Below are 17,576 nucleotides of genomic sequence, written 5' to 3'. Positions count from 1 at the left end.
TCTAATCGTTATTGAGGGAACTAGTTCGTTCAGGCATCTCCTGATATCTAAAGTCGGCTGTGACCGGGCTATGTAGTATCTGCTTTTCCTTTGTGGGGGTTGGGGGGGGGAAGAGGAATGGTTGTTTCCCCCCCACGGAGCCATCGTTCCCTTTCTCTTCTCTCTCCCATCCTCAAACCACCACAAAACAAAGGCAGATACTACACAGCCCCGGTCCCAGCCAGTTTTAGAGAACAGGGAAAGGCTGGCCGAACTAGTTCCCCCAAGAGCGATTCGAGTTAACAATCCCAACTCGAGGAATGGGACTGAACACCGGCTAATAACTGGCTTGGGGGCTGCAGATACAAGGGTTCCCTTTAACGGGAGGGGGAGGTTTCATCTTAAATTTAAAAAGGGCATTATTCCAGGTGACTTTTTTTTTTCATAGGTCTGGGATTTAATCTACTACTATCTCTCAACTATTTGCATAGTTCTTATGCAAATACTCTATTTATTTTAACATATTTTAACGATTTCTAGAGGGGTAGCAATGTTCGTTTGTTAAAACAAAAATAAAAGAGCCCTGTGGTACCTTCAAAGGCTAACACATTTATTATAGGGTACGTTTTCATGGACTAGACTCCACTTCATCAGATACATGAAGTGTTTTCTTAAGTTGTCAGGTGTGTGTGATTGTGTGTATGCGTACACATAAATTTTCATGGACTGCACTTTCTTCATTAATCTGATTAAATGGGATGTAGTCCATGGAAGTTTATTCCATAATAAATTTGCTAATCTTTAAGGTGCCACAAGACCCTTTGGTGCTCTGGATATATTCATATATTATCTGGAATATCCATCTTGAGCTTCATCTTGATATATTGAAAAGGGTTAAGCATATTGAGTGTTGGTCCATCTTCTAGTAATACCTATATGATTTACTTACAGGTATGTCCAATTGAAATAGAACCTTTTTATCTAGCAGGTAGCTAGCATTTATTTTCCCCCCTATCATTTAATGAGTCGCTTTCCTTCACTCTGAGCTGTGTTCTCAGGGTATGGTTGTAAGCAGACTCTGCTCATTACTATCCTCAGAGGTCACTGAGTCTTTGAGGAGTCTGGAAGATAAATGGATGCCAAACAGATCCTTAATACCAAACTGTGTCACCCTTAGTTATACAACCAAACCTCTCCAGCCACTTGCCTTTGTGCCATTCTATTTAGGAGTGACTTCCTTTAACAAGCACACCTTCCAAAGCTACTTTCACAAGACTGCAGTCTTTTAATCTGCGTTGATTAATAGAACTACAACCCTTCTGGCTTCTTGTTGACAATTGCTAAAACAGAGGGAAAATCCCAACCATGTTATCTGTTCTAATTCAATATTATCTCAACAGTGTGAGTATTATTTTCAAGAGATGGCTGGAGGGTATAAAGAATTATCTGAAGTGTTTTTGAGTTATTTTTCTGTTCTCCCTGTTCCTAAGGTTGTAATCCTAAATTCCATTGAACATAGCAGGACTTGCTTCCAAGTAAACATGAACAGGTTTGTGGTGTAAGGCCCTTGTGTTAAAGGATGTAATTAAAATGGTGTTCAGCATAGAACTGCTTTATGTTAAAGGCCATTGATTTTATTTGTTGAGTAGAGGGCCAGGATCCTCTGAGTTGAAGGGCACCTGTAGGGGCATTATGAGGCACGCACTGCATGTTGTCAACAATGTGCTAGAAGGCTAAGGAAGTTTGATGTCTTGGCCAAAGGTGGATCCTTTTCAGACTAGATGGTCTCCTCAGAAAGCTTAGGAATTAGTTCTACATACATAGACTTGTCACAGAATTAAATAATAGCATATGCAAATACAGGTGCAAGCTGGTAGACTGGACTGAAACTGACAGTAGCGTGATCTCGCTAAAGATCTTTCTTTCTTCCTAAATGTGTTTGACATACTTGTAAGGTTCTAGTAAACTGTTTCAGTTAACAAAATAGATATTGTAAACGGGAATTCTCTCTGTTGCATGTTGATTTCCAACAAACTACTTAATTATAAGGAAGTAACTTGTTCTGAATGTAATGCTGCAATTACTTTGTGTACGTTTGTTATATGTAGCTAATGTTTACCAAATTGCAGAAATATAATTGCTAGAACATGGCACTGGTAGAAACTGCTGCCCTTCCAAATGTGATTTTTTTTTGGTCAGTACTCCCAAAGGCCTGGAATAGGCTTGTTTGCTCAGAAGGAAATCCCATTGAGTTCTGTGGAACTTACTGTCTTGTGACACCTTAAAGCAGGGATGTTGAAGCCCAGGTCTGTGGGTCAACTTCAGTTCACCTGGAGTCCCAATCCAGCCCTTTTGGGTTTCTGAAATGCCTCCCCCCATCATTTTGTGTCTTCCTTGCTTTTATGCATTTTTCCCCATTCTGAAAGGTTGAAATGCCTCCCCTAAGGCTTAGTTACTTGGCAGTATAAGAACTTTAAGTTAAAGTATTTTTGGTCTGCCCCTTTGGTCTCCACCCTCTATTGGAATGCAGACCCTGAAAACGTCTCTAAAATTGAATTTAACCCTGCGATTGAAAGAGGTTCAACACCCCTAGTTTAAAGGCTAACAAAGACCAACAAAATCCACTTGCAGTTTTGCTATCTCCATTAGAATGAATGTAGGAGCTGCTGGTCAAGAGGAAGATAAGTTCTCATGTCGGAGCTTCTGCTGCTGTATCTTTAAAAAATGGATTGGGGTGTATTCAAATCTATTTTCTGAGTAGACTGAAAAAGAAATTAAATATGAAAGTCTTGAGTTTTCAATACACATACACACACACACACACACACACACACACGGAGTCTTAAGTAAGCCCCACTGAATACAGTGGAACTTTATGCATTAAATCTAGGTAGCTGTCTATAGATTATAAGAGATGATCCAAATAAAAGTAGTTGATCTTATATCCTAGGTGTAGAATGTGAATAGTTCAGTGTCTGCTGTCCACATCTATTTAGCTAGAGAGTTTTCAGTGTTGTGCCCTGGACTTAATCTAGAAAACAACAACAGATCTTGTGGCACGTTAAGATGAACTGTGTATTCTGGCATAAGTTTTCATGGGCGCTGTCCATAAAGTGTTAACCTCAAATTGGCAAATTTATATACACATGCTGCACACCTGGTGGGATGTAAACTGGTGTTGTCAGAGGGAACTGAAATGCAAAGTACAGACAGTGATGATTACCTTAACAGTTGCCATTCACAAAATGTTGTTGGGTGATAATGCAGACATTACTGCAGTGGTGAGCTGATTAACCTACATAGTGTTTAAAACAAGCAGTCATGTTTGTCCTTTTTCAGGCCACAGGAAATAGAGGTGACTCCCTTGATTAATCGTACTTCAGCAATTTCATTTTGCTATCTGTCTTTGAAATTACTTTAAGAATGGCCACCTTAATGTCATTCAGAGAGTGTCCTGGGAGTTTGAAATGTTCCCCCACTGGTTTATGAACACTATTCTTTATGCCAGATTTGTGTTCATTTATTATTTTGCCTAGATACTGGCCTGTTTGTCCTATGTAAAATGCAGTAGAGCATTGCTGGGAAATCATGGCATTTATCTAGAAAGTTACGATCTCATAGAACTCTTGATATTTAGTTTCAGTTAGTATACTCAACTTAGCTTACTGGTATACCTGATTTTTTTCCCTTTATAGATATAAAATCTTACAACTGAACAGTCCAGAGCTTCCACTATGTCGCCCAGACCTTTTGAAAGTCCTCCGCCTTATCGACCTGATGAATTGTAAATATCTATTTTTTCATTCTTCTTGCCAGTTTATATTAGTACAGATAAGTAGTGTACACTGTTAAAGATACGAATTCTGGCAGCTCCCAACATTAGTTGTATAAACTGTAGGTACTGCTGGTATTATGCCGGATACATTATCAGTAAAGCAATGCCCGTTTTGAAAGTGAAATTATCTAGCGATTGTGAATATAAAGCAGATACCCTTTAAATCTGAAAATGTAAAATATTTGCTCTGCATGGGGTCATAGATTGGTCTGTGAGATTTAAGGGCATAAGAGTGCCCCTAGCCAAATACTTATACCCCGATCATAAACAGTGGCAAGCTGTGCAGCTGGGTGGCTTGTTAAAAATAACATGTTAAGTACAGAATCCACCCACCCCATCCATCCTTATCAAATTGCCTTACAACATTCCCAATGTTTAAAAGTTGGCTTATGATTTGGTAGAACTCCTGGCGTGAAAACGTAATGTTTGGTGTGTGCAGATCTGTTAGCCACGGTACCTAGGACCCTGGAGCTGTGATAGTGAAGTGGGAATAAATCATGATTTTGCATCAGTTAGACTTATTTCCATGTAGTGTGCTTAGGATCAAGGTGTGATTTCTTAATGCAATCTTCACTGTTTGTATGTGTTATGTTACTGAACATTAACAGCCCAGTCATTACATTATAGCATCTGGCCTTGTTAAAAAAAAAAATTGGTGCTTTCTTGCAAGGAGCTATTTTACTGAGAAACCAAATATTTAATAGTGTACAGTTCCAAGTTCATGAGCTAAGGGCTTGATTGAGATACATCCAGAGTACACTTGCCCAATGACTGGAGCATCACAGCGGAAGTGGCTGGCAAAGAGTACCATTTAATCAAGGTACTTGTTAGCACGAAGGTTTGGGAATGGATTCTCCCTCTCTGCTGATTGTGCTAGTTTGCCTAGTCCCTGTGTAGATACTAGGTTTTCTGGATCAGTGTGCCCATTAGCTACAAAATGTGCCTACAATCTGTGTGCCTATTGCCTATTAAAGACTGCCTCTGGAAGTGACCAAGGAAAATCATCCCTGAGGGCATTCTACGTTCCATGAAACTGGTTCTATTCCCACTGAGTGAGAAAACATGCCTGGTTGCAGTTCATTGCTGCAGGAGAGTTTTGAGACAAAGGGCCGCATTTTTCAAGGTAGTGCAATGAATTCATCAAGCAAAGCAACTATTATCTGGCTGGTTAGGACATTAACTGTAGGTAATTTCTTATGGTTCCTAAGGGCCTGCCTGGTCCTACATATTATCCAATATGTGGGCAGCCCCCCTTAATTCCATAAAAACAAATGCAGGGCAAACCAGGTATTGGGCATTGATCTGATAGTGACTTGACTTCTGCCTCTTCTAGAAAGCATCAAGCCTCTTTCCTGTCTTCCACACCTGTTCATTGATTTTTACTTGTTATAGAGTTGACCGCAGGAGAGAGAGTGTGTGTGTGTCGGTCAGTCGGATGCATGTGCACATTTAAATTGGATTCATTTATATCTGGCTTTCTCAAGTAAGATTTTCTTCTCTCTGACCTGTGTTCATAAAGGTGGACAATTTTTTATTATTTATTTATTACATTTATTAATCGCCCATCTGGCTGGTCACCCAGCCACTCTGGGCGATGTGCAATAATAGAAAAAGTTTAAAACAATTCTACATTAAACATCTTATTTTTAAAAACACCCTAACCCACCCCAATGCCTGCCTGAACAACCACGTTTTTAATGCATGGCGAAAGCTCATTAAAGAGGAGGCATGGCGGGGTTCCCTAGGGAGGGAGTTCCACAGAGTGGGGGCCACCACAGAGAAGGCCCTCTCCCTCGTCCTCACCAGTCTAGCTGTCCTGGCTGATGGGACAGAGAGAAGGCCATCCAAAGCTGATCTTGTTAAGAGGCCTGTCTGGTGTTGCTGGAGGCATTCCTTAAGATAAGCTGGGCTGGAACTATATAGGTTTTTAAAGGTCAAAACCAACACCTTGAATTTGTCCTGGAACACAACTGGTAACCAGTGCAGTTCCTTCAGCCCTGGAGTGATGTGATCACACCGGTGGCTGCCTTTAATCAGATGAGCTGCCGCGTTCTGTGCCAGCTGCCGCTTCCAAACCATCTTCAAGGGTAACCCCACGTAGAGCACATTGTTGTTGTTGTTGTTGTTCAGTCGTTCAGTCGTGTCCGACTCTTCGTGACCCCATGGACCATAGCACGCCAGGCCTTCCTGTCCTGCGCTCTCTCCCAGAGCGTGCTCAAGTTCATATTCATTGCATCCGTGATGCTATCTAGCCATCTCATCCTCTGCCGTCCCCTTCTCCTTTTGCCTTCAGTCTTTCCCAGCATCAGGGTCTTTTCCAGGGAGTTTTCTCTTCGCATTAGGTGGCCAAAATATTGGAGCTTCAGCTTCAGTATCTGTCCTTCCAATGAGCACTCAGGGTTGATTTCCTTTAGGATGGACTGATGTGACCTCCTTGCAGTCCAGGGGACTCGTAAGAGTCTTCTCCAGCACCACAGTTCGAAAGCATCAATTCTTCGGCGCTCAGCCTTCCTTATAGTCCAGCTCTCACAGCCATACATTACCACTGGGAAAACCATAGCTTTGATTAGACGGACCTTTGTCGGCAAGGTGATGTCTCTGCTTCTTACTATGCTGTCTAGGTTGGCCATAGCTTTCCTCCCAAGGAGCAAGCGTCTTTTAATTTCAGGGCTACAGTCACCGTCTGCGGTGATCTTGGAGCCCAAGAAAGTAAAATCTGTCACTGCTTCCATTTCTTCCCCTTCTATATGCCAGGAAGTGATGGGGCCAGATGCCATGATCTTAGTTTTTTTAATGTTGAGTTTCAAACCAGCTTTTGCACTCTCCTCTTTCACCCTCAACAAGAGGCTCTTTAGATCCTCTTCGCTTTCTGCCATTAAGGTGGTATCGTCTGCATATCGGATGTTGTTGATAATTCTCCCAGCAATCTTAATTCCGACCTCTGATTCATCCAACCCAGCATTTCTCATGATGTACTCTGCATATAAGTTAAATAAGCAGGGTAACAATATGCAGCCTTGTCGTACTCCTTTCCCAATTTTGAACCAATTGGTTGTTCCATGTCTGGTTCTTACTGTTGCTTCTTGACCCTCGTACAGGTTTCTCAGGAGACAGGTAAGGTGGTCTGGTACTCCCATCACTTTAAGAATTTGCCACAGTTTGTTGTGATCCACACAATCAAAGGCTTTAGCGTAGTCAATGAAGCAGAAATAGACGTTTTTCTGGAATTCTCTTGCTTTCTCCATGATGCAGCGAATGTTGGCGATTTGATCTCTAGTTCCTCTGCCTCTTCTAAACCCAGCTTGTACTTCAGGTAGTTCTCGGTTCGCATACTGCTGAAGCCTAGCTTGTAGGATTTTGAGCATCACCTTGCTGGCATGTGAAATGAGCGCAATTGTGCGGTAGTTTGAACACTCTTTGGCGTTGCCCTTCTTTGGAATTGGAATGTAAACTGACCTTTTCCAGTCTTGTGGCCACTGTTGAGTGTTCCAGATTTGTTGGCATATTGAGTGCAGCACTTTAACAGCATCATCTTTTAGGATTTTAAATAGCTCGGCTGGAATACTGTCATCTCCGCTAGCTTTGTTGTTACTAATACTTCCTAAGGCCCACTTGACTTCACTCTCTAGGATGTCCGGCTCAAGTTCAGTGACCGCACTATCATGGCTATCAGGGACATTCAGATCTTTCCTGTATAGTTCTTCTGTGTATTCTTGCCACCTCTTCTTAATCTCATCTGCTTCTGTTAGGTCCCTGCCTTCTTTGTCCTTTATCATGCCCGTCTTCGCACAAAACGTTCCCTTGAGATCTCCAATTTTCTTGAAGAGATCTCTAGTCTTTCCCATTCTGTTGTTTTCCTCGATTTCTTTGCATTGTTCATTTAAGAAGGCCTTCTTGTCTCTCCTTGCTATTCTCTGGAACTCTGTGTTCAGTTGGGTATATCTTCCCCTTTCTCCCTTGCTTTTCGCTTCCCTTCTTTCGTGAGCTACTTGTAAAGCCTCATCAGACAGCCACTTTGCTTTCTTGCATTTCTTTTTCTTTGGGATGGATTGAGTTGCTGCCTCCTGAACAATGTTACGGACCTCCGTCCATAGTTCCTCAGGCACTCTGTATATCAGGTCTAATCCCTGAAATCTATTCCTCACCTCCACTGTATATTCATCAGGGATATGATTTAGGTCATACCTGAACGGTTTAGTGGTTTTCCCGACGTTCTTCAATTTAAGCCGAAATTTTGCAAGAAGCACCTCATGATCTGAGCCACAGTCAGCTCCAGGTCTTGTTTTTACAGACTGTATGGAGCTTCTCCATCTTTGGCTGCAAAGGACATAATCAATCTGATTTCGATATTGACCATCTGGTGATGTCCATGTGTAGAGTCGCCTCTTGTGCTGTTGGAAAAGAGTGTTTGCTATGATCAGCGTGTTCTCTTGGCAAAACTCTATTAGCTTTTGTCCTGCTTCATTTTGTACACCAAGGCCATGCCTGCCTGTTATCCCGGTGATTTCTTGACTTCCTACTTTAGCATTCCAATCCCCTATGATGAAGAGGACATCTTTTTTTGGTGTTAGTTCTAGAAGGTGTTGTAGGTCTTCATAGAACCAATCAACCTCAGCTTCTTCGGCATCAGTGGTTGGGGCATAGACTTGAATTACTGTGATGTTGAATGGTTTGCCTTGGATTCGTACTGAGATCATTCTATCGTTTTTGAGATTGTACCCCAGTACTGCTTTTCCCACCCTTTTGTTGACTATGAGTGCTACTCCATTTCTTCTAAGGGATTCTTGCCCACAATAGTAGATATGATGGTCACCTGAATTAAATTCGCCCATGCTTGTCCATTTTAGTTCGCTGATTCCCAAGATGTCGATGTTCAATCTTGCCATCTCATGTTTGACCACCTCCAGCTTACCTTGATTCATTGATCTGACATTCCAGGTTCCTAAACAATATTGTTCTTTACAGCATCGGATTTTCTTTTCACCACCAGACACATCCACAGCTGAGTGTCCTTTCGGCTTTGGCCCAGCCGCTTCACTCTTTCTGGCGCTACTTGGAAATACCCTCTTCTCTTCCCCAGTAGCATATTGGACACCTTCCGACCTGAGGGGCTCATCTTCCGGCGTCATATCTTTTAGCCTTGTGATACGTTCCATGGGGTTTTCTTGGCAAGAATACTGGAGTGGGTTGCCATTTCCTTCTCCAGTGGGCCACATTTTGTCAGAACTCTCTGCCATGACCTGTCCGTCTTGGGTGGCCCTGCACGGCATAGCTAATGGCTTCACTGAGTTACGCAAGCCCCTTCGCCACAACAAGGCAGTGATCCATGAAGGGGAGAGCACATTACAGTACTCTAAATGAGAGGAGACCAGGGCATGTACTACCAATGGGAGCAGATGGTCGGGAAGGAAGGGGCGCAGCCACCTTATCAGATGGAGTTCATACAGCGCTGTCTGACTCACAGCTGACACCTGAGCCTCCATGGACAGCTGGGAGTCTAAAATGACCCCCAGGCTGCGGATCTGGTATTTCAAGTACCCCATTCAACACCAGGTCAACATCCCCCAACCTCCTCTTGTCTCCCACCAAAAGTACCTTGGTCTTGTCAGGGTTCAGCTTTAGCCTATTCCTCCCCATCCAGCCACTCCCCATCTCCAGACATTTGGACAGGGATTCTACGGCCAACCTTGGTGAAGATTTGAACGAGAGGTAGAGCTGCGTGTCATCCGCATATTGATGACACCGCACCCCAAACCTCCTGATGATATCTCCCAGAGGCTTCACATAGATGTTAAATATTGGGGAGAAGATGGAACCCTGTGGCACCCTACAAGTGAGCAGCCACGGGTCCAAAACCTCCTCTCCCTGTGCTACCCTTTGGTACCTGTGGAGGGGAAGGACCGGAACCACCATAATATGGTGTCTCCAATGCCTAACCCCTCCAGGCGGTCCACGAGGATACCGTGGTCAACGGTATCAAAAGCCGCTGAGAGGTCAAGGAGAAGCAGGAGCATTCACCCCTATCCAGAGCCCTCCTCATATCATCCACCAAGGCGACCAAGGCCGTTTCTGTCCCATGTCCAGGCCTGAAGCCCAACTGAAATAGATTCAGATAATCGGCTCCTTCCAAGTGTGCCTTCAACTGCATCGCCGAGCCCTGTTCAGGGGGAGAGGGCGTTTCGGAGCCACCTGATCTAATGCCCCAGTGATTGCAGCATTCCACCCACCCACCAGGGTCTCGACCGAGTGGCCATTGGCGTGCTCCAGAGAATCCCCAAGTGGGTTCAGGAATCCATTTGGATCCAAAAGATGCCTGGGGTGGACCATTTTAATGGGTCCTCCACCCCTGCAGAGGGGTTGTGGAACCGAGAAGTCCAATGTCACCAGATAGTGATCTGACCATGACAAGGGGGTGGTGGATATACCTCTGACTTCCAGATCACTCCCCGCTTCTCCAGAAACAAACACAAGGTCTAGCGCATGACCGGCTACATGGGTGGGCCCAGTTAGAATATGGTGCAGCTCCCAGGAAGCCATGGTCTCCATGAAGTCCCGAGGTGCCCCCGTGAGGACAGCCTCTGAAGGTACATTGAAGTCCCCCAACACCAATAAGTTAGGGGACTGTACATGCACATCAGAGACCACCTCAAGCACCTCGGCCAGGGAGTCAGTCGTGCAGCGGGGTGGACGGTACATGAGCAGAATCCCCAGACTGCCTTTCGGTCCCAACCTCCAGTACATGCCCTCAGCAACCTTGGTCTCCCAGAGAGGGGGTCTGGTGAAGACCAAGGACTCATGGTAGATAACAGCCACTCCCCCTCCCCAATCCCCAGCTGCTATGCATACGAAAATCCAGATGGACACATGGCAGCAAGAGTTGGAGCAGCGGCCTCAGCCAGCCAGGTCTCCGTAATACATGCCAGGTCTGCACCCATGTCCAGGATCATGTCATGGATGAGGGAGGTTTTCTGGGTAACAGACCTGGCATTGCAGAGCAGCAAACGAAGGCCAGAAGATGGAGTCCCGCCTTCCCCAGCCATCCTTTGGCTTTGGACAGGCCCAGAACAGGGGACAGATATTACACAACTTCCCCTTGTTCCCCTTACCTGGCATGGCCTGCCCCTAGCGCTCCACCAGTGCCTGCCGCCCAGCCTTGGTGTTCTGGCCCCCAACACTCCCCTCACTGCCTCTGTTAGGTGGACACATGCCCCTTCGCTCCCACGAAGGCTACCCACCCCTAAAAACACAACAGAATCCCCCCAAACCCAGCCCCCACCAACAATTAAAAATAAAAAATAAAAAAATTCAAAAACATACATGCCTTATAAAAACACTGCCAGGCAGGAGTCCGTGGTGGTGGTGGTGGTGGCGGCGGCGGCGCGTGCACCCTCTTCCCCCAGAGGTGGTGGTGGTAGTGGAGATCCTGGCTCTCCCAGGCCACCTGAGCTAGCCAGCTTATATAGCCCCTCCAGGAAGGGGCTGGTGGAAGCAGTCAGCAGAGCTGGCTCAGTACCTGGGGGCCTGGTCCTGCAGGGACTGGCCTTCTGCCGGGCAGAAGTCCACAGGGAAGCACTGGTGTTGGTGGTGGCAGCAGGCGCAGCAGCAGCAGGCACGCCCTCTTCCCAGGTGGTGGTGGCTTCTGCAGATCCTGGCTCTCCTTTTCTTTTCTTTTTTTTACTTAATTTTTATTCTACTTTTTAACTTTATAAATGAAATAAAGAATACCAACAACGTAATCACCATCTACAGTTTCCAACATTACAGTATTCTTGAGGACACCGCAACAACCAGAAAAACAAAAAAGAAAATATAAAAAGGAAAGAAGGCAAAAGATGAAAGAACAGGAAAATAAAGGGAACAAGAAAAAGTATTAAGACAAAAAAAGGAAAAAAAAAGTTACATATTACAGATAAACTTCAAGTATCACTCTACTTAAACGATTATACCATTGCCAATATTACACTTCGGTACAGCCTAAGTAATCCATCTTATTTCAGTAACATATCCTCAGATTTATAGCAAAGAAACATGCTATAAATTTTCCCCTAGCCATAAAATGCGTTTCAGGTAATATAATGATAAAGCTAAAATCAACCCACCAGGAATATTACTAATCCTAGTCTCAAAATAATAATAATACTCACAGAAATTTTTTTTAAAAGAAAATTATTAAGGATAAAAGAAAAAACAAAATCAACAACAATCACTACTCTATTTTATACTCTTTATATTTTAGATAGTATCATTTCTAAATATATATATGAGTGTGTACATTTCTATACACCCACAAACCAGAATTTTATATACAGTATATCATATCTATTATATATTAAAAAAGGGAGTTAAGAGAAAATGGAAGGAAAAAAAAATGGATATATGTAAATAATCATCTCTGGCATACTGCCCGGATCTTATAACCCAAAACAAAACTGACAAGGGACAATTGCTTATACATTCCTAGCTCATGGAACCGAAAAAGATGTCTCCCGTGCTTTACCAACAAGCCAAGCTTCCGACATTTCATGATTTAAAAACTTTTTCATCTGCCCTTCAATGAGGATGCAAAATGTGGCAGGGTATTTTATGTGGTATTGTAAATTCATTTATCTTGCCTGATTTCTCGCCTTAGTGAATTGCCTTCTTTTATCAGCAATTTCTTTCGTGTAATCCGGAAATAGCATAACTCTATCTCATTTTGGCCCCCAAAGAAGATCTCCCTCTTGCCACATGCAGGATGTAATTTTTTGTAGAAGCTCTTGCAAACTGAACTATAACAGTAACAGCAGTCCCTTTAATACCACGCACCGGACTTGGAACACAGAATGCACACTCAATGCCAAGTAAATAATCAGATGGCAAAGCAAGTAATTCATGCAGGAATTTATCCAAGAACTTAGAAAGGCTTACATCAGTGGGTAATTCTTTGATGTCAATAATGCGTAGGTTCACTCTTCGTGTAAATGCTTCCAGTTGTGAGATTCTAGTAGAGAGAATCTAGTAGACAGGATATTATATGAAGCTTTCATTGTAATCTCTTGTGCTGATACGTGATCTTGCAGGTCATTAATTTTTGCCTGTTTTTTGCAGAGAAGTATTAATTAGGTCCACAGCCCCCTGAAGGGCGGTAATGGAATCTTGGATTATATCCAATCTCTTAGCCTGTTCTGACAGTTGAAGAGAAACCGTTTTTATCAAAGCAAGCAGCTCCTCTGTATTTCCATCACTTCTAGAAGACTTTGCCAAGGGAGGTGTGTGTGGGGGGTGTCGGTGGTGGTCCCATTCCTTTTTTCCTTCTCTTTGATGTTGCCATTCTTCTCCTAAAACAAATTTTGCAGGTCCTCAAGTATTGTTGGTATTCTCTAATCCATAAACACTAAAAATCTACATTTGGAACTCGTTAGCCCTGTGTTCTCCTAATTAGATAGGAGTTTCAAAACAGCTTTGAGTCGATTTCTTTGCTCCAGAAAACTAACCTTGGAGCCCAGCCCTTCTGCTGCTTCGCAAAATGAGCTACTTTTCCAAGACTTCATCCAGATGGTCTCTTGTTTCCTCTTTTAGTTCTGGGGAAGATAAAAAGGTTTTTCAGCCTTTTAAAAGCTGTTTGAGATAGCGTCTCGTGGAGCCTCTGCAGAATGCTGCCAGGGCGACATTGGCTCCGACCGGAAGCGGCTGGCTCTCCCTTTCCAAAGCCAAAAAGAATTTGGCTTTCCCCTACCCCTCAGTCCTACTTATGGTCTTATGATGGGCAGATAATGGTCACTTCTTGTATTCTGTACTCTAATGCAAAATCAGCAGTCAACAGATAACACGTGCACAGGCAACCATGACAGCTCCTTTTCTCTCTGGCGAGCACCTGTGTGCTCCTGCCTCTTCCTCTCCAGTACCAATCATGCAAGGTTCTCCCTTTCAAGCATTAAGGACTACTTGATGTGCCAACTGCTGCTGCCCTCCAGCCCGTGCTGATTGGAGGGGGGCAGGGTTGTGGGCATGCTCTGTAGAATGGGCAGCAGCATTTGAGTGCCAAGTACTTCCTAGAGTTGAGAGGTGCCAAAGAGGGAGGCAGGAGCTCATTTCTAAGGGTAGGTAAAGGAAGAGGTGACTGAGACAAGGTTTGCATGATCACCACAGCCCACTGGGTTGTGGAGTGTGTGGTGGGCATTTTGACTATTCAACCCCCACCGGGGAGTTGCCATGGTTTGCAGTGTTGTCCGAACCTGGGTGGCAGGGGTTGTTGGAGGGGGAAATAACTCTCAATAACTCTACAACACACCATGGCTTATTTAACGGTTGCTTCCCCCTCCAGCAACCCCTGCCACCCAAGTTCAAATGACATGACAAACCATGGCAACCTTCTGCTGGAGGGTGAATATTCGAAATGGCTGCCGACTTGCACCACAACCCACCATGGCTTAAATAAATAAGCCACAATAGGCTGAGGTGGTCATGTGAACCAGAGCTACAGAAATGGGTGGATGGAAGAGGGGAAGCAACAGCAGTGGGCGTCCCACTCTCCATTTCTAAGCTCACAGGGAGGGTTGGAGGGTGGATCATCTGAATGGTGTTGTGCCACACAGAAGATCTTTTCCATCTTCTCCTCCTTCTCCAGCACTTCTTAGTTCTAGGAAGTACTCAGCATGAAAGGAGCCCCGCCATTATTCACTGCATATGTGCATGCATACACAACCTCACTGCTCCAATCAGCTCTGGCTTGCTGGGCAGCAGTAGCTTTTGGCTGAACACAACTTGGCGCTGAAAGATTTGGGGATGGGGAGGAAGAGGAGGTGAAGACACCCATGTGCCCTCCACAGAGCCCCTCTCAGCTTGCAACAGAGACACAAGAGATTATCACTGACCTTATGCTGACTTTCAGAGGTTCTTGCCTCCCAGAGTGACATCAGGTAAAGACCCTGTCCCTCTGGTGCAGGGCCCTGACAACCAAAAATTTTAGGTTGGCTGCCAAGGTCAGCTAAGTTCTGTGCAGCCACATATAGAATATATGCATACCATATATTGTGTATTTCAAATATAGCAGATCACGTTTGTATATATAAAATGTACTGATCAAGTCTGGGAGGAATCTAGAGAAATGAACTTGACGTTTTAGTTTTTATTTTCTCTAAAAGGGTAATAGTCCCTAACAAGCAATGTGTTTTTTGTCTTCATAGCAAACCTTCACACTATGCACCAAGCAATAATACATATGGCGGTGAATTTCATTCTCAGCCCATATTTTCTCAGCCTGCATATTCCTACTATCCAGAAGATGAAATGCAACACTTCTACAGATGGACCTCCCCTCCAGGAATAATCAAGATCATGTCAGTTCTCATAATAGTGATGTGTATTGGAGTCTTTGCTTGTGTTGCCTCCACATTGGCTTGGGACCTGGACATCTATGGAGGTTCCCTGGGAACTGGATACGCTGGAGGCTATGGAGGTTATGGAGGAGCAGGTTTTGGAACCAACTATGCCGGTTTTGCTGGCAGCAGTGGCTTTGGAAGTTATGGTGGCTATAATGGTGCATATAATTTTGGAGGGAATTATATTGATCAACGGGCGGCAAAAGGCTTCATACTTGCAATGGCAGCCTTTTGCTTTATTGCTGGATTGGTGGTTTTTGTAACTGGCGTTACCAGGACTAGCATGGCCAGGACAAGGAAGTATTACCTTCTTGTGATAATAGGAAGTGCTATCTTGCTTTTCTTGGTGTTCATTGCTACCATAGTGTATATACTCGCAGTCAACCCAACCGCACAAGCTTCTGGATCGATGTTCTACAATCAGATTTATATGATGTGCAGCCAATTTTACGCACCTACAAGCACTGCACTCTTTGTGAATCAATACTTGTATCACTACTGTGTGGTGGAACCTCAGGAGGTATGTAAATTCAATAATAATTACATAATTCCAAATGCAAAATACTAGTTGTATTTGAACTCTCAAAGACACTGCTCAGTAGTTATGCTAAGACCTAGTTCTTTAACCAAACGATTATTTGAGTGGTTTGTGCTAGTCAGTAGATATTTGGTAGCTTTTGCATCATTGTGATCTTCTCTTTTTACTATGAACATGAGAAGAGCTGTGCTAGAGCAGACCAAAGGTCCATCTAGTCCAGCATTCTGTTCACACAATGGCCAACCAGCTGCCTGCCAGAAACTCACAAGCAGGACAGGAGTGCAACAGCACCCTCCCACCCCTGTTCCCCAGTAATTGGTGTACGTAGGCATACTATCTCTAATATTGGAGGTAGCATATAGCCATCAGGACAAGTAGCCATTGATAGCCTTCTCCATGAATTTGTCCAATCCCCTTTTACAGCCATCCAAATTGGTGGGAAATGAGAAATAGATGCCTTGATTCACATTTCCCATGTGTTGCATTCCCAAGGAAATTGTTCCCAAAGAACTAGAGGCCTTCTAGATGTTGTTGGACTTCAACTTCTATTAGCCTCAGCCAGCATAGCCAATTGTCAGGAACGATGAGAGCTGTAGCCCAACAACATCTGGAGAGCCATAGGTTCCCCGCTCTTGTTCTAGAGACTAATGAATCTAAATGATTAGGTGCAAGTTTGGACTTGAAGTGAACAAATGTTATCCTGTAGGTCCAGGATTCCAACATGGTTGCTTAACCTCATCTATTTACCTGAGTCAGATTGCACTTGTAAATCTTCAGTTCAAATCTATCTCCCCTGGTTAAAGCTCTGCTTGAACTATTGAAACGCTTGCTAGGAAGCAGCTGAAGTTAGCAAACCTACCAATCCTTTTAGCTGTTGTTTTTATGGGCTTGCTTTGTTAGTCTTTAATTGAATGACCTGTGGTATCTGTCTTGGGCAATCATGTGGAGGGACAATAAATGTAGACACATTGAATGATTTGCAGCAAGCTTCAATTCTCCATCTGAAAAACATGAACATGAATGGTTAACCTCCTAGGATTGTTGCAAGGATCAGCTAGAGAGGATTTATAAAATCCTCAGAGAAAGCTATAGGGATGTTAAATAGCACAACCATATTTTGATGAGTGGAGGAGTGCAAGTGTGTTCTTGCCTAACAGAGCTATGGGCTAATAATGAAAAATTATGCTTAAATTCAATTTTTTTCAAAGAGCCTGATCCTAAATATCCTAAACCCACAAATAAGTTCCACTCGGTTCAGTGAGATTTGTGTCTTGGTAAAATTTTTAGGATTGCAACCTTAGTTGCTTTTCAGTTGAAGACAAAAATCACCCGAAAATCTGACCCTTGACCTTTGAGGGAACTCTGCAGAAGTGAATGTGAAAGAACTTGCCCTTCCTTTTTTGTTTCTCTTCTGCCTTTCCTATGATACTCAAAGGTGGTCTGAAGTTTGAAAAGAGAGGTGGACCCAGAGAAGTAGGCCAAGCAAGCAAGATATATGTTCTCAGGACAAATTGTGATCTTCCCTTCAAATGTTTTAAGAATGTTTCTTGCATTGGTGTTGGTACTTGAGAAGCTATGGCTGAGTGCAGAAATGGCGTATTTTTTAATAGTGCATAAACATACAAACTATGGCTTTTCCCAGTAAAACACATGCAAATGAGGATGCCTACTTCTGAGTCCATGAAATGGCCTTAGGGCACCCTTATTTTTTTTTTTAAAGCACTTGTTTGATCCTCATGGCTAATTAAACTCAGGATTAAATAACATGGTCCTTCTAATCATTAGGAAAATGCTTCTATGTCACCCTTTAACACTATTCCTCTTAACATTGCTAATTGCACTTCTGGAAAGGAGCATATCAATT

General features: G+C 43.6%; 1 protein-coding gene across 4 annotated transcripts in view; it reads left to right on the top strand.

Moving 5' to 3' along the window:
* OCLN (occludin) overlaps nucleotides 1-17,576 on the top strand; it is a 51,428-nt gene that overhangs the window by 543 nt on the left and 33,309 nt on the right. For all 4 annotated transcript variants that reach the window (XM_084833535.1, XM_084833533.1, XM_084833534.1 and 1 more), the window contains exons 2-3: nucleotides 3,675-3,763; nucleotides 14,980-15,694. In XM_084833535.1, coding sequence (XP_084689661.1) covers nucleotides 3,714-3,763; nucleotides 14,980-15,694 — 765 coding nt within the window. In that variant the 5' untranslated portion in view covers nucleotides 3,675-3,713. The remainder of the gene's footprint in view (nucleotides 1-3,674; nucleotides 3,764-14,979; nucleotides 15,695-17,576) is intronic.

This window comes from Heloderma suspectum, chromosome 2, assembly GCF_057233095.1.
Source record: "Heloderma suspectum isolate Gila_16-S chromosome 2, 16-S_ref, whole genome shotgun sequence".
Lineage (NCBI taxonomy): Eukaryota > Metazoa > Chordata > Lepidosauria > Squamata > Helodermatidae > Heloderma > Heloderma suspectum.
This window is presented reverse-complemented; position numbering and strand designations above follow the sequence as displayed.